Source organism: Brassica napus, chromosome A5 (assembly GCF_020379485.1).
Source record: "Brassica napus cultivar Da-Ae chromosome A5, Da-Ae, whole genome shotgun sequence".
NCBI lineage: Eukaryota > Viridiplantae > Streptophyta > Magnoliopsida > Brassicales > Brassicaceae > Brassica > Brassica napus.
The window spans coordinates 2,394,111-2,418,082 of record NC_063438.1 but is presented as its reverse complement, the minus strand read 5'-3'; the positions used below and the strand labels follow the sequence as shown (position 1 = coordinate 2,418,082).

The 23,972-nt window shown below is 29.2% G+C and overlaps 2 protein-coding genes across 4 annotated transcripts; both read right to left on the bottom strand.

Moving 5' to 3' along the window:
- Positions 1-409: 409 nt before the first annotated feature.
- On the bottom strand, positions 410-22,808 carry LOC106392351 (beta-glucosidase 15-like). 3 transcript variants are annotated; one of them, XM_013833171.3, is made up of 13 exons: positions 21,880-22,808; positions 21,706-21,775; positions 21,400-21,457; positions 21,170-21,252; positions 21,007-21,084; positions 20,326-20,413; positions 19,915-20,170; positions 19,514-19,741; positions 18,294-18,414; positions 18,178-18,209; positions 17,954-18,056; positions 17,779-17,875; positions 17,276-17,622 (listed from the first exon to the last, which is right to left on the bottom strand). In XM_013833171.3, the coding sequence occupies exons 1-13, from the start codon at positions 22,030-22,032 to the stop codon at positions 17,442-17,444; spliced, it is 1,548 nt and encodes a 515-aa protein (XP_013688625.1). In that variant the 5' UTR covers positions 22,033-22,808; the 3' UTR covers positions 17,276-17,441. The 3 variants fall into 3 exon arrangements, with proteins under 3 accessions (XP_048636381.1, XP_013692805.2, XP_013688625.1); XM_048780424.1 differs by lacking the exons at positions 17,276-17,622; positions 17,779-17,875; positions 17,954-18,056; ... (4 more) ...; positions 20,326-20,413; positions 21,007-21,084 and adding exons at positions 410-794; positions 922-1,018; positions 1,086-1,188; ... (3 more) ...; positions 2,255-2,342; positions 2,656-2,733 and having other exon boundaries at positions 21,880-22,085; XM_013837351.3 differs by lacking the exons at positions 17,276-17,622; positions 17,779-17,875; positions 17,954-18,056; ... (8 more) ...; positions 21,706-21,775; positions 21,880-22,808 and adding exons at positions 410-794; positions 922-1,018; positions 1,086-1,188; ... (7 more) ...; positions 4,269-4,338; positions 4,440-4,670.
- Positions 9,946-14,147, bottom strand: LOC106396850 (beta-glucosidase 15). The gene is made up of 12 exons (XM_013837350.3): positions 13,892-14,147; positions 13,725-13,794; positions 13,417-13,475; positions 13,247-13,322; positions 13,083-13,160; positions 11,848-11,935; positions 11,464-11,719; positions 10,961-11,294; positions 10,846-10,877; positions 10,607-10,709; positions 10,413-10,509; positions 9,946-10,278 (listed from the first exon to the last, which is right to left on the bottom strand). Exons 1-12 carry the CDS (start codon positions 14,036-14,038, stop codon positions 10,098-10,100), a joined length of 1,521 nt encoding a protein of 506 aa, XP_013692804.1. The 5' UTR covers positions 14,039-14,147; the 3' UTR covers positions 9,946-10,097.
- Positions 22,809-23,972: the final 1,164 nt, after the last annotated feature.

Here is a 23,972-nt window from a genome sequence, read left to right as displayed (position 1 = left end):
ACATGGTCGCATGCTCGCATGATCGCTCTTGCGGACTACTTGTTGTTTGATAACCAGAGCCGTGCGAACGTCTATAGTTGCCCAAAGCCATTCATAAAATTATATTCGGTAAAAATAATAATACAAATTAATAGAGAAAATATATATATAAAAAATTAAACTAATAAACAAAATAATTATATAAAATATTTGTTTTATTTTTGAAATATTAATTACGTTTTACAATTGAATTTTTATAACTATTTTTAGCTTTCTAATAGCTTTCTCTTCAGTATCGAAAGTTCACATACTATAGTATTACTCTCAACTTTACACAATGCTATAATTAATAATGCATGGGACCAACCAAATCTACCAAATGATCGAACTCATAATACGACAAATGATTATCGTTGAATATCAGGAGATTATAAAGAAGAACAAACTCTGGTAGAGTAAAATCAATCAGAGATTATAATTATATCATAAAACCCCAATTATATATAACTAAAAGTTTTAAATAGAGAAAGATAACACGATTCTTTGGATTCCGTATTATTTTATTATTATCAAATTTTAAACCAGGATATTCCTTATGATTTCCAAAAGGATGATACAGTTTCCATCAATTGCTTTTCTTTGATTTCAAGAACTTCTTGAACCAATGAGCCGATTTTTTCAAGTGTCTCTTACATCCATCGTTGAAATCCACGAAAACCAGCCCAAATCGAACGGTGTATCCCGTGCTCCATTCAAAGTTGTCCAACAACGACCATACAAAAAAACCCTTCACCTGAGCTGAGTGAGCTCCAATCCTATTTCATCAAGAAGCATTTGTACATTTGTACGTTTGTTTATGCCCAATTATACCAAAAAAAAACATCTTTGATATTTATTAATGTGGGAAGAAGAATTCTTAAAATTAGAGACAAAAATGCTTACGAGATCGCGTCTTTAAGCATCTCAAGATGTTGAGCGTAGTAGTCGATTCTATCTCCGTCTTTAAGGAATATTTTGTCTGTGCTAAATTCATCTCTCCCTACAATATATTTCACCCGGAAACTAGAGCTCATTGTCGAATATTCATAAATATATATGTGAATTACCGTTTTCGGTTATGTACATGACGGGGTCTTTGAACTTATATTTTGCATAGAGGATAAGATCACGAATTCCCTTTGGATATATCAAAAGCCAATCTGATGCAGCCTGTAAAAATAAAAACCACACACACAGTGTTTTATAAGATTAGTCTATGTTCTATGAACCTTGGCCGGTCCATTAGACCCTGTATTTTAAACCCAAAATGACAAGGTTTTATAAGATAAAGTCTAGTCAAGCACCTTTGGACCGATGGGAACTCCTTCTCTTTCGCCTGTTAACATAGTTTTGGGCTCGTGAAATTTTGACTAATTTATTTTAAAATGATTAAAGTAACTTGAATGATACGAAAACCGACCTGTGGTGTTCGCACAAGGATCAGAGGACAGTGTAACCTGTTCGGTAGAGCATGGAACATCCTTTGCGTAAGAGGAAGAGTAATAATTGATGCCAATGAAATCATATGAGCCCTTAAGCATCTTAGATTGTTGTTCAGTGAATGTAGGCAAGCGACCGCCTACGTTGTTGACCATATCGAGTGGGTATTTACCGGTCACAAGGGGCTCCATAAAGAAGTCAAATGTGAATGCCAGGACTCGTGCCACAGCCAACTTATCCTCAGCTGATTCTTTTGAATAGGGCAAGTTCCAAGCGGCGTTCAAAGCAATACCAATTTGACCTTTTTGAGATGCCTGTTGAACGACATTCAGGAGCAGATTTGTTATTCTCCGCAGAGAAATGAAATACAAAGATTCGATGATTCATATAACGACTATTTTCCGGCATATGATGGTTATGGTAACTTGAAGATCAAGAAACAGAGTGGAAACTTGTTCTTACTCACATTGTATTTTTCTCTGTAGACTTCTACGGCGGCTCCGTGAGAAAGGATGAGGTTATGACCGACGATATAAGGCTCGGTGGCTCCATCTCCGGCGGTGCATTTAGGGTTTGTGAATTTAGAGCATCTTCCTGGAGCTGTTTTACCTTGACCATACCCTCCTTGCACCACTGACAACGGCTCGTTCATTGTCAACCAGTGTTTCACTCTGTCTCCAAAATTCTTAAAGCAAATTTCCGCATAATCGCGGAAATCATTTCTGTTTCATTCACCAATAAAACAAACTTCAAAAATATCACAAATGCTAAAAAAAAAAGGGTTTGGAGGACATACACAAATTCTGCGCCAAGGAGTCCACCGTAAGCATCTTCAATGCCTTGTGGTGTGTCCCAATGGTAAATGGTGGCAAAAGGCGTAATTCCTATAGACAGAACAAAATTCTTTTTACGTTACTGCTTGTGTTGCGTTTATAACTAAAAACATATCTCATATCTGAAGGGTGGAAGAAATTTGTTTAGTAGCTATCGCTCCAAAGATAATACATTATTTTCTTGAAGTCAAAAGTAAAGACAATGTTTTCAGATTACACATTATGTCGGAGTTTAGTCATATATATATATGTGTATCTCCACGTTTAGAAAACATTGGCTTTACTAAAACCTTATATGAGAGTAATCTGAAACAGAGAGCGCTACTTTAATTTAGCCTATCTGTCAATTTTGGTTGTCTCTTACCTTTGGACAAAAGCTCATTGATCAAGTTGTTGTAATAGTCAATACCAGCCTGGTTGATTCCTCCTTTAAGATTCCCATCTAAAAAAGAAACGGCTCATTAATTATTGGTTCTGGAAACTAAACAAATCACATGTGAACGAACATCCTTCAAAGAGAAGAACTTACGAGGCAAAATTCTCGACCATGAGATAGAGAATCTGTAAGCATTGAGACCAATTTGATGCATTAAAGCTACATCTTCCTGGAATCCAGTGTGTTAATATAAATGATATAATCAAATCTTGTGGCTGATTTTGAGGCTAATGAAAAAAACTAAGTGTTTTATTTCACAATGTTCCAGAATTAATAATTTAACAAATCATTTTTTTTAACTAGGTAGAAATTTTGTTTAGGGTTTGATATTTCAGAGTTTTACTTCACCGTTTTTTTAAGAATCATCTGTAATTTGGGTCAGTTTTACTTAATATATTATGATAAAAAATTTCTTGAGTCATTTTGATCAAGAGATAATTAGAAAAAAATATTTCATTGATTAGCTTAACAAAACGATCAGTAATCGATTATTCATGATTAATTATATCTTATACCGATTAGTAGATGAAGTATAGTATTAAAGATATAAATATTTACTAAAATGTAAAAATTCTAATAAACTTAAATTTATTTTATTTGTGCTAAGAAACAACAAACCAATAAATTTATTTATATATTTGTTAAATTAAAAAAATGATCTCAATTTTTTAACCAATTTTAATCATTTTATACCATTTATTAATTTACGTATAATTTTAGCATTTATTTAATCATACAAATCTTAATTTATATTCGCAAATATACAATTAAATTTTTTTTTTCTTTCTAAAGTATATTAATGATGTTTATTATTATCCTATTACAGAATTTTCCAAAAAAGTTTTGTATAACTTACATTGTATATGTAATATGGTAATGGCATATAAGTAAAATTGAAAAAAAAATATTTGTAACTAATGTTTAAGAAATTTTACATAGTTAATTCCAAAAGGACAATTACCTTGTAAAGATGGTAAGAGTCAGCTGCAACAGATCCATTGCTACCGTCCTTTATTCTCTCTGGCGGATTAAAAAATATGAAAACATTAACTGGATTAATCAACTATACTCCCATTAAAGAATCAAAAGATATTCCCACCATTTTAGAAAGATGCATATTTTTGGTTTATACAGATACTAAGAAAATATTTTAAATTTTTTATTTTCTGTGATTAGCTATTTGCAATAATTTTAACCAATCAAAATTTGATAAATACATATCAGTTGATGAGCAAATAAAACTTTTTCAAAAACAAGAAAAAATGATATACAGTCAATAATTTTTTAAAATTTAACATTTACTATTATTACCAAATAAAATTCATTAAAATGTAAAACATTATATTTTAAAAACATTATTTTAAAATATAGATCAATTCGGATGGAGTAATAGATAAGGTTTGACATTTTACTTTATTCAATGATATTCCACAAGTTGGTCATTTTCAAATTTCATGAAAGACCAACCAATCATTAGTAAGAAAATATTCACACACATATATACTTTATGCATGGTCTTCAAATCTGAATTAAAGTAAAACCTGGATATTTTTCAGTGAAAGTATCCCAGATACTTGGTCCTTTACCATCTTCATGAGCAGCTCCTTCAATCTGAGAAATGTTAAACGAAAACCCATAAATTATATAAGCAATGATCAGATTTATTTTAAGAAACAAATAATAAAAATTAGAAGAAATCATAAAAGAAATACCTGGTAAGCAGATGTTGAAGACCCAAAAATGAAATCTTTTGGAAAATCACTTCTTCTTAGTTCAGGTGCTGAACAAAGATATTTGGCTGCTATCACAATGACGACCACTAGTAAAGAAAGATATTTTCCTGTCATTCTAAATTTCTTTTGATTGTTATTTTTTTAACTGAAGATGATTAAGTAGAGGTTTCTATATAGTGTTTCTTTTTCAATAAAATTAATGCAAAGACCAACCAAATAAATCAAATGGTCCAAAAGGTTGCTTACATAGAAATCGAAAGTCGTTACATAGATACTATTACTCCCAACTTTTACACGTGCTAAAACTAACAATGCATGGGGCCAACAAATTTCCAAATGAACTGGGCCTCGTAGTCTGGTGGTAAAAGAACTTCGGCTGAGGTGCCCGTCATCACGAGTTCGAATCTCGGCCACAGCAGATTTAACATGGTTTCCGTTTGGTCTCCAGGACCTTTCTCGCCAGTTCCGGTTAGACGCAGTGGAATAGTCGGATTAAGTGAGAGATCCAGATACCTGGATTATCAAAAAAAAAAAAAAATTCCCAAATGATCAATGTTTTTCCATAGTTTAGTATTACTCCCAGTTTTTATACATGCTAAAATTAATAAATGCATGGACCAACCAAACTTTCCAAATGGTCCAAGACTCCAAGGTTGGTTAATAGGAAGAGAAAGTTGTTGCATATAGAACTTGTTCTTGGATTCACCCTTTATGGTTAGGGTGAACTTTTAAATTCACCAACCAATAATATTATATTATTTCATATTTGAGGAGAACTTCAAAATTTACCAACCAATAATATTATATTATTTCATATTTGACATCTTTTAAAAATAAAATAAAATATTGTCAAGTTATATTATATTTTTAAAAATAAAAAGGTAAATAAATAAATAAAAAATAGTAGTAATTACAAAAAAAATATTTTTAACGTCGTCAGCAAAACATTAAATCATAAACCCTAAATCATAATCCTTAAATCTTAAACTCTAAATCTTTGGATAAACCTTAAACCCTTGGATAAATCCTAAACTCTAAATCAAAAACACTACACGCTAAAAAGACTCAAAGGTTTAGGGTTTAAAATTTAGAGTTTAGGGTTTAGTGTTTTAGTATTTAGTGTTTTTGATTTAGAGTTTAAAATTTATCCAAAACTTTAAGGTTTACCCAAAGGTTCATGATTTAAGATTTAAGATTTAGTTTTGATGACAACGTTAAAAATATTTTGAAATTTTTTTTCTAACTACTATTATTTTATTTATTTTTTACCTTTTTATTTTAAAAACATAATATAACTTGACAATATTTTGTTTTTATTTCTAAAAAATATCGAATATCAAATAACGAAATCTTACTAGTTGGTGAGGTTCACCCCCAAGAATAACTCTGTTGTTGTGACCATCAAATGCATGGGACCAACTAAAATTTCCAAACGATCTACGATTTATTGTTGTATAATAGGACTACGATCTATTGTTGTATAATAGGACACTTTTTTTTTTTTGAAAAAGGGCTTTTGTAGACACTTCCACGTCTGATCCAACGTTTTATTCCCAAATTTTATACATGCTAAAATTAATCATGCATGGGACCAACCAAACTTTCCAAATGATCCAACTCATAATACCACAAATGATCATCGTCGAAATCTTGGAGATTATTAAAAAAAGGAACAAACTATGTGGTCGAGGAAAATCAATCAGGTTATATTATTTAAAAAACCAATCAGGTTCGTTGTATAAATAACTAAAACTGTAAAGTGTAAAACAATTTTTATGTTGACCAAAAGAAAACCATTCCTCATTATTTCTAACTGGGAAAAGATAACATCTATTTATTAAAAAGTGTCATTTTGACATTTTTCGTAAAAATTAAAAAATATATATAATATACTAATAAGAATATATCTTTATTTAATGCATAATTAATTGAATGAGAATGATAAATAAAAATTTATTGGTTATTCAAGAAGGTAAAAAATATATTTAATGTACAAAGTTACATTAAAATTGTAGAATAACATGTTTTTAAAATAAAATAAGAAAACCTAATGTGACACTTAAAATGACACTAATGGAGTAGTAATAATAATAATAATAAACTGAATGGTACAAAGTTTACATTAATTGCTTTTCTTTGGATGCAGAAACTTTTTGAACCAAGTGATCAACCGAATTTTCTGGTAAACTTTATAACCATTCATTTTTCGGAATGGTACAGTTTACATTAATTCTCCATCTACCCATTCGAAGTTTGTCCAACAACCACCAAGCAAAAAATCCATTCACATTAGCTCCAAGCATATTTCATCATTTAGCAAAAGCATTTGCGGGCACCGTTACATGACTGTATATGTTTGTTTAAGTCCGCAACAGGCTTGGAGCTTTCAGAGGAATGTACCGACATGCCTATGAGAAAGGGCTGTCAAGATGGCTAGCCACACGACGATAGAGTTACAACTAGCATTTTCTTTTTAAACACAAAAGCTTAAAACAATGCAACAGAAAATGTAAAAAAAGATTTTTTTGTTCAAATTAATTTAACATTTTTTAAAAAAAAATTCCACTTATACATAAAATTAATTATATTTGTTAGTGGAAAAGTGGGAAGTGGAATTCTTAGTATTACAGATAAGAATGCTTACGAGATGTCGAGCGTAGAAATCAGGTGTCGAAGAGTACTTAATTGGAGGATGTTACAATGAGCACTAGTAAAGAAAATATTTTATTCTCATTCTTAATTTTGTTTTAATTATTATTTTTTTATTGAGGAGATGATTAAGTAGAAGTCTATATAGGGACTATAATTGTCTTTGCACTAGTTATGTGTTTCTATTTATAGACATTTTTTTTATATTAAAATGAGATATTCCTGATCTATGAAAGTATCTAGAATAATTTTTAAACTGGAACGATATTATACAGATTGACACTCTTTCTGAGTACTACAATGAAATTAGGATATACCTCTCGTTTTTTTTACAAAATTTTTTTAATCCTTTAGGAAAAAAAAAACTAAATCCTTTACAAAAAGATTACTAACCGTTTATTAACTCTTCATAGCCATTAACATAAATCATGAATAACATAAGATATAGATGAAGTTATACATGCTTCCTCCTCCTGATTTAATTGGTAAACAAGAGTTAAAGTACTTCCTAGAGACTGAAACATGCCGCTCTAATTAGTAAAGGCAGATAAGTCGCACAAACCATTGAGAATGAAATTCGTAAACCTTTAGAAAATAATTATGAACCATTCAGAAAGGAATTCACAAACCTTTAGAAAATAATTATGAACCATTCAGAAAGGAATTTTGAACCTTTCATAAAAGAATTTTGAAACCTTCAGAAAAGAATTTTGAACCTTTCAGATTATATGAAATTTATATGAATTTTAGCATTGTTTAATATTTAAACCTTCTATAAAATAATAAAATATTTGTAAAATATTTAAGATATAAAATTGTAAAGACTAAATTGCTAAATTAAAATGAATTTTTTTTAAAATGTTGTATAAATTATAATAAATTAAAATTTTCAAAAATAATTTTTTTAAAAGTGAACTCTGTAATTGAAGTGTCAAAGTTCAAAACCTTAAATTTGAAATCTTAACATTGTTTTTGAAACAGATAAAAATTTCTACTTAAGTTATAAGATTGGATTTGTAAATACTTTTACCACAATTTTTACACATGCTATACTTAATACTGTATAGACCAACCAAAAAATTACATAAGAATTGAAGGTTTTTACATAATATCACTCCCAACTTTTACACGTGCTATAACAGACAACTTAAAATGCTGGAATTTTTTAAATAAATTTTAATTTACAAAATTAAAAAACAATTATATTTTTTGTATTATTGTATTTGAAAACATATATAATTATATAATTTGTATTTATATTAAATATAAAACTTATATAAAATATGACTTAACTTTATTTTTCAATTGTTTCGCTTTTATTTATAAAATTTCAATAAATTTCTGTAATTTATTTGATTAATTGTGTGATATATTTTTTCATAAAATTTTAATTATAAAAATTATTTGCAGAAAATTTATTTACTCTAAAATTTTATTTATACACTATTTAATTGAATATGAAAGTTATTTAAGTTTACATGAATGTACGTGTCTATTTATGAAAATATAAATAAATCAATGTATTAAGTTGATTGATTTAATATTAATTGAAACTATTTTTAGTATCTAAACCTGCAAGAAAAAACAGTTATCCACTTTTCATAAATTATTTGAATGTTTTAGTCAATTATTAATTATATTACACTGTTCAGTTATAAATTTAATTGTTGTTGTATACTATTGTTATATAATTATTTTAATGAAGTTCTAGTGTTTTCATTAATTATTAGTGACATTTTATATAAATAACATATGACTGATGGTTAAGACCATTAAAAAAATTTCTATTTTAGTAAGAGATGTGAATGAAACCAACCAAGTTTAAGAAATGATTCAATGTTGTATAATAGGATATTCCACGTTTGATCGAAAGTTGTTAAATATTCTCGTATTACCCCCAACTCTTACACATGCTATAATTATGTTTTAAAACTTATTATATTTTAAAATAAGTTTTGATATTTTTTTTAGATTTTTATTATTTGCTTAGAATATTTATTTATTTTGTCATCAGAATATTTAAATTTTAACTTAAATAATTTTAAGTTTATATATATATATATAATCATATAAAGGTATATATATTAAAAAAAATTAATCTTGGAAAAATTTTTTATCAACTTTTTAGTTAAAATATATTAAATTAAATTCTATAAAATTAAGAGACATTAAATATCTAAAATGTGTAGATATTAAAAGAAACTAATGGTATTGGATTAAAATAATTGTAATTTTTATAAAAAAACTGCATAAAAAAGTTTGAAGAATTGTTTTAGTGGTAAAATTATATAATTATAAAAATATAATTATATAATAATTAGAAAATTGTAAATTATTATTACAATTCTATTTCTACTATATATTATATTATTTATTGTTATATTAATGATGATCTATAAGTTATTAGCATGTTCTAAATAATTATCAAAATTATAAATCAACATTAAATAAAAATGTCTATGCCACAATTAATTTCATTCATATCATCATCGTTGATATGACATGTCATCATTTTTCTTTCAAATCACTTTTCAAATAATACAGTATAACCTCTTTAAATTAATACTCTATAAATTAATATATAATAAAAAAATTTTATAAAATAATATAATTTGTTAGTTCCAAATTGAGTTTTTGGTTCAATTAGTATATCGATAAATTAATAAAAAATAAAAAAAATTATAGTTTTAGTGTAGTTCCAACATTATTAATTTATAGAGGTTTCACTGTATATATATATATAGAGGATGCATTGGACCAACCACATTTTCCAAATGACCCAACTCATAATACCACAAATGATCATCTTTGAAAGCCAGGAGATTATAAAAAGAACAGAGTATAATCAATCACTTTATATTATTAGAAAACCCAATCGGGTTCGTTGTAGAATAACTGAAAGCTTAAAACCATTCCTCATTGTTTCCAACAGAGAAAATAATAATAACGTACGGAGAAATTAAACGGACTGTTTCAAAGCAGTGTCCATCAATTGCTTTTCTTTGGATTTAAGAACTCTGTGAACCAATCAGCCGAGTTTTTCGGGTATCTCTTACATCCATCTTTGAAATCCACGTAAACCAGCCCAAACCTGACGGTGTATCCCACTGCCCATTCGAAGTTGTCCAACAACGACCACGCAAAAAATCCCTTCACATTGGCTCCGACTCTAAATCATCATTTAACAAAATCATTGGCAACGTCGTAACATAACTCTATATGTTTGTTTATGTCCACATATACTCAAATTAATTATCTTTGTTACTTGTAATATGTGAGAAGTGAATTTCTTAAAATGCTTACGAGATAGCGTCTTGAACCATCTCAAGATGTCGAGCGTAGTAATCGATTCTATCGCCGTCTTTAAGGAATATTTTGTCTGTACTAAATTCATCTCTCCCTACAATATATATCACCCGGAAACTAGAGCTCATTGTCAAATATTCATAAATATTGTATCAATCAATAAAGCTCATGGCTTTGTGAATGTGAATTACCGTTTTCAGTTATGTACATGACGGGATCTTTGAACTTGTATTTTGCATAGAGGACAAGATCACGAATTCCCTTTGGATATACCAAAAGCCAATCTGATGCTGCCTATAAAAATAAAATAAACACACATACAAAGGTTTTATGAGATTAGTCTATGATCTCTAAACCTTAGCCGGTCCAATAGACCGTATAATTTAACCCATAAATTACAAGGTTTTATGAGATTAGTCTAGACAAGTACCTTTGGACCAATGGGAACTCCTTCTCTTTCACCTGATAACATAGGTTTTTGGACTCGTAATTATCAGTTGGTTTATTTAAAATGATAAAGTAACTTGAATGATACGAAAACGGACCTGTGACGCTGGCACATGGATCAGAGAACATTGTAACCTGTTCGGTGGAACATGGGACATCCTTTGCGTAAGTGGATGAGTAATAATTGATGCCAATGAAATCATATGACCCCTTAAGCATCTTAGATTGTTCTGCAGTGAATGTAGGCAAACGACCGCCTTTTACGTTGTTGACCATGTCGACTGGGTATTTACCCGTTACAAGTGGCTCCATAAAGTAGTCAAATGTGAAGGCCATGGCTCGTGCCGCAGCTGACCTATCTTCGGCTGATTCTGTATAGGGCAAGTTCCAAGCCGCGTTCAAAGCAATACCAACTTGACCTTTTTGAGATGCCTGTTAAATAATATTCAAGAGAATAATTGTCATACTCCGCAGACAAATAAACAGACAAAGATTCGATGATTCAAACAAGGGTTATTTGCCGCGTAAAATGGTTATGAACATGGTCAAGTTTTGGTAACTTGAAGACCAAGAAACAGAGTGAATCTTGTTTTTTATTCACCTTGTATTTTTCTCTGTAGACTTTGACGGCGGCTCCGTGAGCAAGGATAAGATTGTGCCCGACGATATAAGGTTCGATGGCTCCATCCCCGGCGGTGCAATTAGGGTTTGTGAATTTGGAGCATCTTCCTGGAGCCATCACACCTGCAACGTACCCTTGTTGAACCACTGTTAGTGGCTCGTTCAGCGTCATCCAATGCTTCACTCTATCTCCAAAATTCTTAAAACAAATATCCGCATAATCACGGAAATCGTTTCTGTTTCATTCATCAAAACAAAAAAAAAAAAATCAATAAAAATCGTTTATGTAATATAACTCTTTTTTCTTCTTTTTCTACGATATTACAAATTCTACAAAAAAAAAATATTGATCTGGAGTACTTACACAATTTCTGCGCCACGGAATCCACCGTAAGCATCTTCAAGGCCTTGTGGTGTGTCCCAGTGGAATATGGTGGCAAAAGGCTTAATTCCTATAGACAGTACCATAATATTTACATTACTGCATGTGTTACGTTTATACCTAAAATGCATACTTATATCTAAAGGTTGGAAGAAAGATGATTAGTCGCTTTCTCTCTTAAAATTATTTTCTTAATGTCAGATGATTTCCTTCAAAAAAATGTGGCAACTAATTCAATGGCTAACAATGTACTCTTTCCAAATCCGTACATGAATTCAAACCGCACCACTCATTTTCAAGGCAGACAAATTTGGTTTTATCCGGTTGGCACACATTAACTGACGGGTATCTCTTATACATTATTTGTAAAAATTATTTTGACACATGTTCTCTCTACAATTATTTTCACAAAATAAACATAAATACTAAAAATAATGATATGGCTTATAACTAAAGGTGACATGGACAATTGTATTTAATGCTTATTTTTATTTTTGGTAAACTGTTTAGAATATGAAAGTAAATTATAAATCATTATTAAAGTAAATTTAGTCAAATATGACATTAAATAATATAATATAGAAACATAATAATATTTTAAAATTTTGAAATTTTATCTACTTCTATTTTTAAAATTTAAATTATACAATTTTATTACTAAAAATATTTTCAGTTTTTTTTACAATTTTTAGAAATTATAAATTTTAATCATGATATTATTAGCTTCTATTATATATCTAGAAATTTTAGAAATACTTTTTATTTATACTTTTGATAATTATACATCAAAAAAAAAATTAATTTTATACAAATTGATTTAATGTATTTTATCCAAAAAAATAGATAAAATATATATTTAAAATTATAATATTAAATATATACATATGTATTCTTAAATATAGTTTAAAATAAAAATTGTTTATTTTATCTTAATTTTATGTTCAATTAGATCAAAAATTATATAAAAATATTGGTAAGAAAATAATAAAATCTAAAATAATCATAAAATTTTATTTTTAAATATAATTTCAGTTTCAATTTTTATATCTGCACATGGTGCAGGAAAATACCTAATATTTTTGAACTTTGGAGATAAATTTAAGAAAATTGCATATGATCAGAAGAAGCCTTTAAAATAAAAATCTAAGTATGCGTATAGGAATAATACTATCGATTTTGTCTTACTTTAGCGTCTGTCAAATTGGATGTTGTCTTACCTTTGGACAAAAGCTCATTGATTAAGTTGTTGTAATAGTCAATACCAGCCTGGTTGATTCCTCCTTTCAAATTCCCATCTACATAAGAAAAAACTCATTAGTATTATTGGCACTAGAAATTAATCAAATCAATATGTAAACAACTTTCAAAGAGTAGAACTTACGAGGCAATATCCTCGACCACGAGATAGAGAATCTGTAAGCATTGAAGCCAATTTGATGCAATAAAGCCACATCTTCCTGCAATCAATTGTTGGTTAATTTTGAGGCCAATGAAATTCAGAACAAACTATATGAATTTTAGGTATTTGATGCCAAAAAAAAAAACAGTTACCTTGTAAAGATGGTAAGAGTTATCTGCAACAGAACCATTGCTACCATCCTTTATCTTCTCTGGTGAAATAAAATAAAAACATTAATTAAGTTTATCAACTATACTCCCATTAAAGAATCAAAACAGAGTAGTTAAGAGTTTTTCATATTCAATGATATTTCACATTGTCATTTTCCAGATCTCATGAAAAAACCAACGAATCTTTAATAAGAACAGATTCACACATTTATATATACATAATTGACGGATCTTGAATCTAAACTATTCTTTAGATCGGTGAAACTATAAGATTTGAATTAGAATAAAACCTGGGTATTTTTCAGAGAAAGTATCCCAGATACTTGGTCCTCTACCATCTTCATGAGCAGCTCCTTCAACCTGAGATATGTCAAACAATATAAATTATCTATTCAGTGATCAAATTTATTTGAAGAAATGAATAATAATAATTAGAAGAAACAAAAAAAAGATATACCTGGTAAGCAGAGGTTGCAGACCCAAAAATGAAATCTTCTGGAAAATCACTTCTTCTTAGTTTAGGTATTGAAGAGTTGGACATGGCAAGAGCCTCACTGGAGGCTAAGACAATGAGCACTAGTAAAGAAAGATATTTTCCTCTCATTCTTAATTTTCCTTTTGTTGCTGAATTTTTTTTAATGTGAAGATGATTAATTGGCCGTTTATATAGGGAATATAATTTTTTTTTGCACTAGTCATGTGATTTTCTATAAATAAATCTGATAAAGATATTCTTGTAGAGAGAAAGAGAGAGTATGAAAATATCTAACTTTTTTCTAACGGCATAAATTAGTAATTGAAAATTCAACTAACCTTATTTAATTATCTTTCAATTTGTTGAAGAAAACTTACTTATTTGCATTTAAGCAAAAAAAACTTACTTGTTTGCATCGATCGATTTATCTAAAGCTGAGCCATTACAAAAAAGATATTTAAAGAAATGCATCATCATTGCACGTCCTTCAGTCAATCGCGGGATGTGCTAATTTCTGCGGAAACGTGAAGTCGTGTGAAATTGACAAGTCTTTTCATTATTCTGCCAAAACATCTTTTGATTAAGAGATTAAAGTACTAATCAGCTTCTTGTAACGGCTATTTATTTCAAATTTTGTTGATTTGCTTCTAGGATTTCTCCATTTTTTTTGTCAAAGTCTTGGGTTTCACCTTAAGACGATGTTTCAACTTTTTTTTTTGGGTTAAATACACATCTTTCCTACAGTCAAAGAACAATTTTAAGATATAAGAGTAATTGATGTTTTAGATTTTTTTTTTAAAGGATAGTGAGTGATCCCTTTCTCCAAAAAAAGAATGTGAAAATTCGGGTGGCTACGCGCCGTGTTTATCTAGATTATTACCAAATTCGAACTCGGATCTCTTAGTTATCTATATAATGTTTTGTGACATTCGACCACTAACGCGAGGTTTGATGTTTTAAATTTTGTTATTAGATTTGAAAGACTGATGTTTTTAAGAGTAGTTAATACATTTATCTTTAAAACTAAAACATTAAATAAAATGAAAAAAAATGTGAATGGAACAAAATTTTGTTAGTGAAATCTAAAAGTGCTAAACAAAATATATTTATTTATTAATTAATATGTACGAAAATGTTATAACATCAGCGAGAGAGAGAGTAACATATATATACATTTTATTATGTAATAAAGGGTCTTTTTCATAGGTTGGTCTGGTCTGGAACGCGTTGGGGATATACTTGCCGGTCAAAATACTTCTACTAAACAACACGATAGTATAGTACTGATGAAGACTCTTGTTTCCGTGTGACGACGCAAATCAATGTTTTGATTTTAGGGGATATTTCTAGGAAATTCTTTTTAATTAATTATATGAAAACGAATGCGTGAATCTGAAGAAAAAAAAAACTCAAATCATCCTTTTATCTTATTAAAATAAAAGCACAAATAAAAAATAACCCTAAAATTTACTACTTATTTACAAGTCTATGTCACTGAAATAATTAAGAAATCTATCATTAAATATTTTTGTCTTTTCCTATTTTATTAAATTATTTTCTAAATCAATTATTAATTAAAAAATTATTTAATTATACTTTAGTGGGACTAAGAAACTGTCTAATCCTAACTTTTATCATTTATTATATTTTTTGTCAAATTAAACAACTATAGAATTCAATATGATAAATGTTTGTTCAAAAAAAAATTTAACATGATAAATTTAGTACACAAAATAGTTTTATTATACTTACCATCAATTTTTGATTCATAAAAGAGTATGTGAGGATGCATGGATTATATTTTAAAATGTGAATGATACAATTGACGATTTATAATACAAACTAAAATTATACAATATAAACTACTAAATTATTTTGTTTAGAAATGTCATATTAAAAAATATTTAATACATGTAAATTTTAAAAATAGATATTATTATTTATACAGAATAAATATTTATTTACAAAGAAAATAAAAATAAACACATGCGTTGGTGCACGGATCAAGCTTTAGTTTTTCTTTATAATAAACACCTAAAAGCATCTTCAATGTATTACTTCATATTTTACTCTAAAATAGTGCAACACCAAAATAGAGTAGTGTTTCACTCCAATGTATTACTCCATTTTTTAATTCAAAAATGAATATTCTAAAAAAATCTTTTTATTTAATTAATAATTGCTACTAACAACTTATACTTATAAAAAATTACCAATTAACCCTAAATATCTTATGTTTATAAAACATCCACAAAATATAATTTATTTAAATTAAAAATTTATTATTAAAATATAATAAATCATAAAATACATATAAAATAAAATATTTTAGTTCAATAATGAGTATTACAAAATATATTTTTTTCTCACAAATGTTCAACTAATGCATCTCAGAGTGAATAATGAGTTTTTTTATCCATGATTTTCTTAAATTAGGAAAGAAATTTTTTAAATCGGACATTTTCATTGGGTGATATTTCACGATCATGGTTGTTCCAGAAATGATTTACTGGATTATTAAATCACTAATTTTATATTATATTTATTCAATATTTTTATGTTTATGTTTATTATTTTATATAATAATAGTTTATGAAACTTTTATGTAAAAATATTAAATAATCTCTTCTGGAATATCATTTTTATTTTTGTATTATTTTTAAATATTATTTAAGTATGATAGAAAAACATTTAAAATTTGAAGGACTATTTTATAAATAAAAAAAATCAACTCCAAGATGGAGTAATACGTAGGATTACTCTATAAATGGAGTAACTCTAGCCATTACTCTATTTTGGAGTTGAAAATGGAATGGAGTTAAAGTATATTTTACTTCAAAATAATGTTTGGAGTAGAAAATGTAATAGGATTGGAGATGTCCTAATAATATTTTCTTTTCTATTTCAAACTTAGTGATCTCAGAAATATCACAAAGAATTTAAACACTTATAAGACAGTCATATACAAATTTATCTATATAAATGTATATGCAAATAAAAATAATTACGGATGGTAAATAGTATACATAGAAGATTAGTGATTTACTCCCTCTGTTCCCGAAAGTAAGATTTTCTAGAGTATGCACGCTTATTAAGAATTTAATAAATGTTTATAATTTAATTTATTTTTTATTTTATTATACACTTTCCAATAATTTTCTACCAAGAAAATTTAATCAATTCAAATATTCTCAATTAATGTTCTTCAAAAGTATAAAAAAATACTTTAACAATATAAAAATCTATCTTTATGGAATAAGAAAAAAATCTAAAAAATCTTACTTTCGGGAACAGAGAGAGTATAAAGTATTTCCAACTGAAAATTTTTCGTTGTATAAACAACTAAAAGTTTTAAACTGAGAAAGATATTAATAACGTGATTCTTTGGATTCCTTATTACTTTTCTTTTGATACAAATGTTAAAGATTCCTTATTACTTCCAACTGTATAAGTTTTTAACCAGGATCTTTTATTTCCAACTAAGAAATAACTATAACGGAGATATTAATAAAGCGGAATGGTGTAGTTGCCATCAGTTGCTTTTCTTTGGATTCAAGAACTTTTTGAACCAATCAGCCGATTTTTTGGGGTATCTCTTACATCCATCTTTGAAATCCACGTAAACTATCCCGAAACGAGCTGTGTATCCTGCTGCCCATTCGAAGTTGTCCAACAACGACCACGCGAAAAATCCTTTCATATTAGCTCCAATCCTATTTCATCAGTTAACAAAAGCATTCGCAACACCATTAAATAAATGTATAGTATGTTTGTTTATTTATTTCCATTGATTATACATAAAACTAATTATCTTTGTTATTTGTAATGTGGGAAGTAGAATTTTTAACATTAGAAATAAAAATGCTTACGAGATCGCGTCTTTAACCATCTCAAGATGTCGAGCATAGAAGTCGATTCTATCGCCGTCTTTAAGAAATCTTTTACCGGTATCAATTTCATCTCTTCCTACAATTTGTATCATCCGAAAAAAAAAACTTTTTGTCACATATTCATATATATAAAGCTCATGAATTTTTTAAATACCGTTTTCGGTTATGTAGATGACCGGGTCTTTGAACTTGTATTTAGCATAGAGGATAAGATCACGAATTCCCTTTGGATATATCAAAAGCCAATCTGATCCAGCCTATAAAAATAAAAGCCACACATACTTGGCTTCATGAGGCTAGTCTATGATCTCTGAACCTTAGCCGTGTAATTTTAACCAAAATATTTCAACGTTTTATGATATTTGTCTACACAAGTACCTTTGGACCGATGGGAACTCCTTCTCTTTCACCTGATAACATAGTTTTTGCCTCATAAAAATTCAATTAAATTATTTTAAAATGATAAAAGTAACTTGGATGATGCGAAAACCGACCTGTGACGCTGGCACAAGGATCAGAGAACAGTGTAACATATTCGGTAGGGCAGGGGACATCCTTTGCGTAAGCGGAAGAGTAATAATTGATGCCAATGAAATCAGATGAGCCCTTAAGCATCTTAGAGCATGATTATCCCTATAACCCCATAAGAGTTTCTTATCACTTTTTTAGTATTAAATGTGTGTTAAGAATTTAGTTAAGAAACAACTAACTTTTTGTCCTCTATTCATAGTTTCTTAACTTGAGAGTTCTTAAAAAAAAAGAGTGAATGATAATTAAAGAGAGGAAGAGAAAATGGATGACTTTGGTTTAGTGAAAGAATGCTGACCCAACAACAAGAAGACACAACAACAAGATGACATTGTGCCCACCAGGTGCCTGACCTTCAGACAGAACAACACCGATCTTCAGCTTCTGTCCCGACGAAGCAGCACTCTGGTCTGGAACAACTGAGACAGAGGGCTGACCATATAGACCCTGGTCTGAAACAACTTTGCAATCTCATCTGCAATCACATAAAAGCCAACACTAAATCTTCCAGAACTCATATGAACTAAATAAACACACAGAGCCGTAACAGCATTCTCAAAAGCTCCTTGAGACCATACTTATACCAAATCACAACCAAACTAATACAAGATCTTGATTACCTGAAGTTTTCAGCAAGGAGGCAAGCATTGGTGTTGGAGTCATCTCCACCGATAACCACCAATCCATCCAAATCTAGCTTCTTTGCTGTTTCTTCAGCTTGTTTAAACCATACATGGGAGCCAACTTACAATTACACACAAGATCTAGACTCGTAATGAGATCAATACACAAACAAATCCAAATCGAAAATTTCATCAGATCAGACGGAGAAAACCCTAACCTCGGTTCCCGTCGGCGGAGCTGACGAGACCTTCGACGATTTTGAAGGCTCCTTTGAGCACAGAAGGCAAAGGAATGGCGATTGAAGAGAGGAGATATTCCCTTCACACAAGCAATCGTTGACGGAGAAGACAGAGAGGAGGAGAGAAAGAAAAGAAAGAGAAAAGAAAAAAGAAAAAAGAAAAAAGAAAAAAAAAATCAAATTTTCCAGTTTGCTGACACGTGGTTTAAGGACCCTTGTTATGATCGATCACCAAAATCATGAATTAAGGATCGGTTATCACCCTTTTATTTAGTTTTGATTTAATTAATTCACTTATTTTCTTTAAAACCCATGTTAAGAAACTGGGATAAAGATGGTCTTAGATTGTTGAGCGGTGAATGTAGGTAAACGACCGCCTTTAACGTTGTTGACCATGTCCACTGGGTATTTACCAGTTACAAGTGGCTCCAGAAAGTAGTCAAATGTGAAGGCCATGATTCGTGCCGCAGCTAACCTATCTGCGGCTGATTCTGTATAGGGCAAGTACCAACCCGCGCTCAAAGCGATACCAACTTGACCTTTTTGAGATGCCTGTTTAACGATATTTAAGAGCAGATTTCTCATACTTAGCAAAGATATAAACAGAAAAATAACCGATGATTCATAACACGGGTTATTTTCTGTGTACGATGGTTATGAACATGGCCAGTTTTAGTAACTTGAGGACCAAGAAACAGAGTGGAGCCTTGTTTTTTTCAAATCACCTTGTATTTTTCTCTGTAAACTTTTACGGCGGCTCCGTGAGCAAGGAGGAGGTTGTGACCGACGATATAAGGCTCGGTAGCTCCATCTCCGCCTGTGCAACTAGGGTTTGTGAAATTGGAGCATCTTCCTGGAGCCATTCCACCTGCAACATACCCTTGTTGCACCACTGTTAATGGCTCGTTCAATGTCATCCAGTGCTTCACTCTATCTCCAAAATTCTTAAAGCAAATATCCGCATAATCTCGAAAATCGTTTCTGTTTAATCCACCAAAACAAAACAAAAATACTCAATAAAATTAGCGAATTTTGTTGTTAGTATATATGATCTATCATGTTTGTTGTCAATAGAACTCTTTTCGGTGATATTACACAAGCTTAAAAGAAAAAAATTATACGTTTGGAGGACTTACACAATCTCTGCGCCACGGAATCCACCGTAAGCATCTTCAAGGCTTTGTGGTGTGTCCCAATGGAAAATTGTGGCAAAAGGCTTAATTCCTACAGACAGTGACACAATATTACATTACCGCTTGTGTAGCTGTTATCACTAAAAAACATTTCTTATATTTGAAGGGTGAAAGAAATTTGATTATCATTATTTTCTTAATGTTAGAAGATTCCCTTCTATAAGTGTTGTAAATAATTTAGTGGCCAGCATGTAAATTTTCCAATTTTTTACTGAAATCAAACTACACCACTTAGAGCACCTCCAATAGATGATTTTAAGGAGAGGTTCTTTTAATTCCATAAATAATTAGATAAAATACTAAGTTGATGACAAAAAAAACTTAGATAAAATACAAAGAAAACTATTGCATAAAAAATTAGATAAAATACTAAGTTGATGACAAAAAAAACTTAGATAAAATACAAAGAAAACTATTGCATAAAAAATTGTTCATGAATGAATATAATTTATTATATTCCATTTTTTTGTATTCCATTCATATCATTTTATTTACTTTTATTCTACTATTTTTTTATTAGTTTACCAGTTAAACACTGTTTGTACTAAAATCTTAAATCAAAGTAATGTGAAACAGAGAGAGTTACTTTATAATATCTGCAAACTGGATGTCGTATTTTTTTACCTTTGGACAAAAGCTCATTGATTAAGTTGTTGTAATAGTCAATACCAGCCTGGTTGATTCCTCCTTTTAAATTTCCTCCTAAATAATTAACCGCTCAGTCATATTATTGGTTCTCGAAATTATTCAAATCACATGTGAACAACCTTCAAAGAGAAGAACTTACGAGGCAATATTCTTGACCATGAGATAGAAAATCTGTAAGCATTGAAGCCAATTTGATGCAATAAAGCCACATCTTCCTGCAATCTAATGTTTTAATACAATTGATATATAATTCAAAAAGAAAATAATATAATTGATATAAAAAAAAGATTGTGTGATTTTGAGGCCAATGCCAACAAAATTTACACAATGCCAAAAAAACAGTGTTTACCAGTTAAACACTGTTTGTACCTTGTAAGATGGTAAGAGTCAGCTGCAACAGATCCGTTGCTACCATCCTTTATCTTCTCTGGCGAATTAAAAAATAAATAAAAGCATTAGTTGAGTTTATCAACTATACTCCCATTAAACATTAACTGACCGCATTGCTCCATCCCTTATCTTTTTCAGTGGTATTTCACATTTGGTCCTTTTCAAATATAATGAGAGACCAGCCAATCTTTAATACAGATTCACACATTACACATATATGCGTGGATCTTCAATCCAAACTATTCTTTAGATCCTGTATACCTGAGATTTGAATTAAAGTTAAACCTGGATATTTTTCTGAGTATGTATCCCAGATACTTGGTCCTCTACCATCTTGATGTGCAGCCCCTTCAATCTAAAAATATTAAATAAAACGCCATAAATCATCTAATATCAGTTATCAGATTTATTTTAAGAAAAAATGAATAACAACATTTAGAAGAAACCAAAAAGAAATACCTGGTAAGCAGATGTTGCAGACCCAAAAATGAAATCTTCTGGAAAATCACTTCTTCTTAATTTAGGTGTTGTCGAAGAGTTGTTCTTGGCAGCAAGTACTTCATTGGACGCCAAGACAATGAGCACTAGTAAACAAAGATACTTTCCTCTCATTCTTTATTTTCTTTTGGGTGTCAATTTTTTTTTACTCAGAAGATGATGAAGTTGGGTTTGAACTAGTTGCGTGATTCTATATAAATAGAGAAAATTTTGGGTTAAACGTTGTGTTAACTGTTGTTAAATAAGATACTTATAAATTATGCAAGTAAATTGTATTTACCATATTTTTATCAGGTTGGGAATAGATCTATCCTCAACATAGTACTACTAAAACCTGACACGATATTATATCTAATTAATTAATACTGATTTTCATGTGACGAAATCAAGTTAATTTTTAATTCTCCAGTTCTTGTTAAGGAAGTTATTTTAATTGATAATAGTATAAATTAGTGTCCACATGCACACAGAAAAAAATGTCCCCTTTTAATAAATGTACATATGCAGTAAAACTATTTTATAGTTAGTTTACCTTTTTGTTTTCCAAAAAAAAAAGTTAGTTTACCTTTTTAATATTAGATTTTAAATATATAAATAAACTACACTAAAATATATTGTTCCCTCAGTAACAGGCTTTTTATAACGGCTATTTGTTTCAATTTTGTTGGATTTCTTTTTGATATTCTCGTTCCAAACGTTGTTTCAAATATTTATTAAATCAATTTATATACTTCTTACGGGTACTTTCATAGGTTGGTGTGGGCTGTGGAACACGTTTGGAGTAGACCTGGCGGTAAAAATATTACTATTAAAATTAACACACTATAATTAATTAAGACTTTGATTTCCATGAGAATCGAGTCTTGATTCTCGAGGATCTTGTAAAAGAAGAAGTTATTTAAATTATACTCCCTCCGTTTTTTAATATAAGTCGTTTTACAGCTATGCACGTAGATTAAGAAAACCATTAATTTCTTATATTTTCTAAACAAAAACATCATTAATTATTTACCTAACCACAATTCAACCAATAGAAAAATATAAGATATATTACCATTGGTTATACAACATTAATTATTAATAAATTTTACATAGAAAACCGAAAACGACATATAATTTGGAACAAAAAAGTTTCTCTAAAACGACTTATAATAAAAAACGGAGGGAGTAGATATGAAACAAATGAGATAACATCAACTTTTTGACAAAAGGGTATTCTAAATCTAAAAGAAACTTAAAGATCATTTTATTTTTTAATATTTTTTGCCAAATAAAACTTAACTAGATTTTGATCCGCGCTTGGAAAGCGCGGGGTTGTTGGATTATATTATAATACAAAGTTTTATTATATCGAAAAACATAATTTTTAACAGCTATATAATCTACAAATTAGTTTATTTGAGATTTTGTACACTTTTGCGTAAGTTTCTTTTCAACATGAGAATTATATCCGGATCAAAAAAACAAACTGAACTGACCCAAAATTATAGGTTTAGTTCAGGTCAAGAGAAGATAACCTATTGGGTTTTTTTTGACCCGCAGGTCTTTGTTTAAGTCTGGATCCTACCCTAGACTCGATCATAAATATGTGTTTATTAGGTATATTTGGATATTTCGAATATGTTTCCAGTATTATGGATATTGTTTTTAAGTTTTTGGTTTACGATTAGAGTTTTGATTTCAGGTAAATTTTTCAAATTAAAAAAAAATTGGGTATTTGGATAAAATTTTGGGTATTTTTCAGTTCATCGTGTCAGATTTTGAATAAGATTTTAAATTTTTAGGTATTTGAATTTTTTGGTATTTGTTTGGAGTTTCAAATACTTTTCGTGTTTCAGATATTTTTCAGATTTTTCATATATTTTAAATTCTTTTAGTATCTTAAATACCCGAACAGATGTGGACCCATTACGTCCATATCAGGTCCAACAACTTTTTGATATAGATTTTTAACGTTATTGTACAAAAATATGGTTGATGAAATATTTTTCTGAGTAAAGGTATCATAAGAAATAATATTAAGATCTGTTAAAAATATTTAAAATATTGTATGT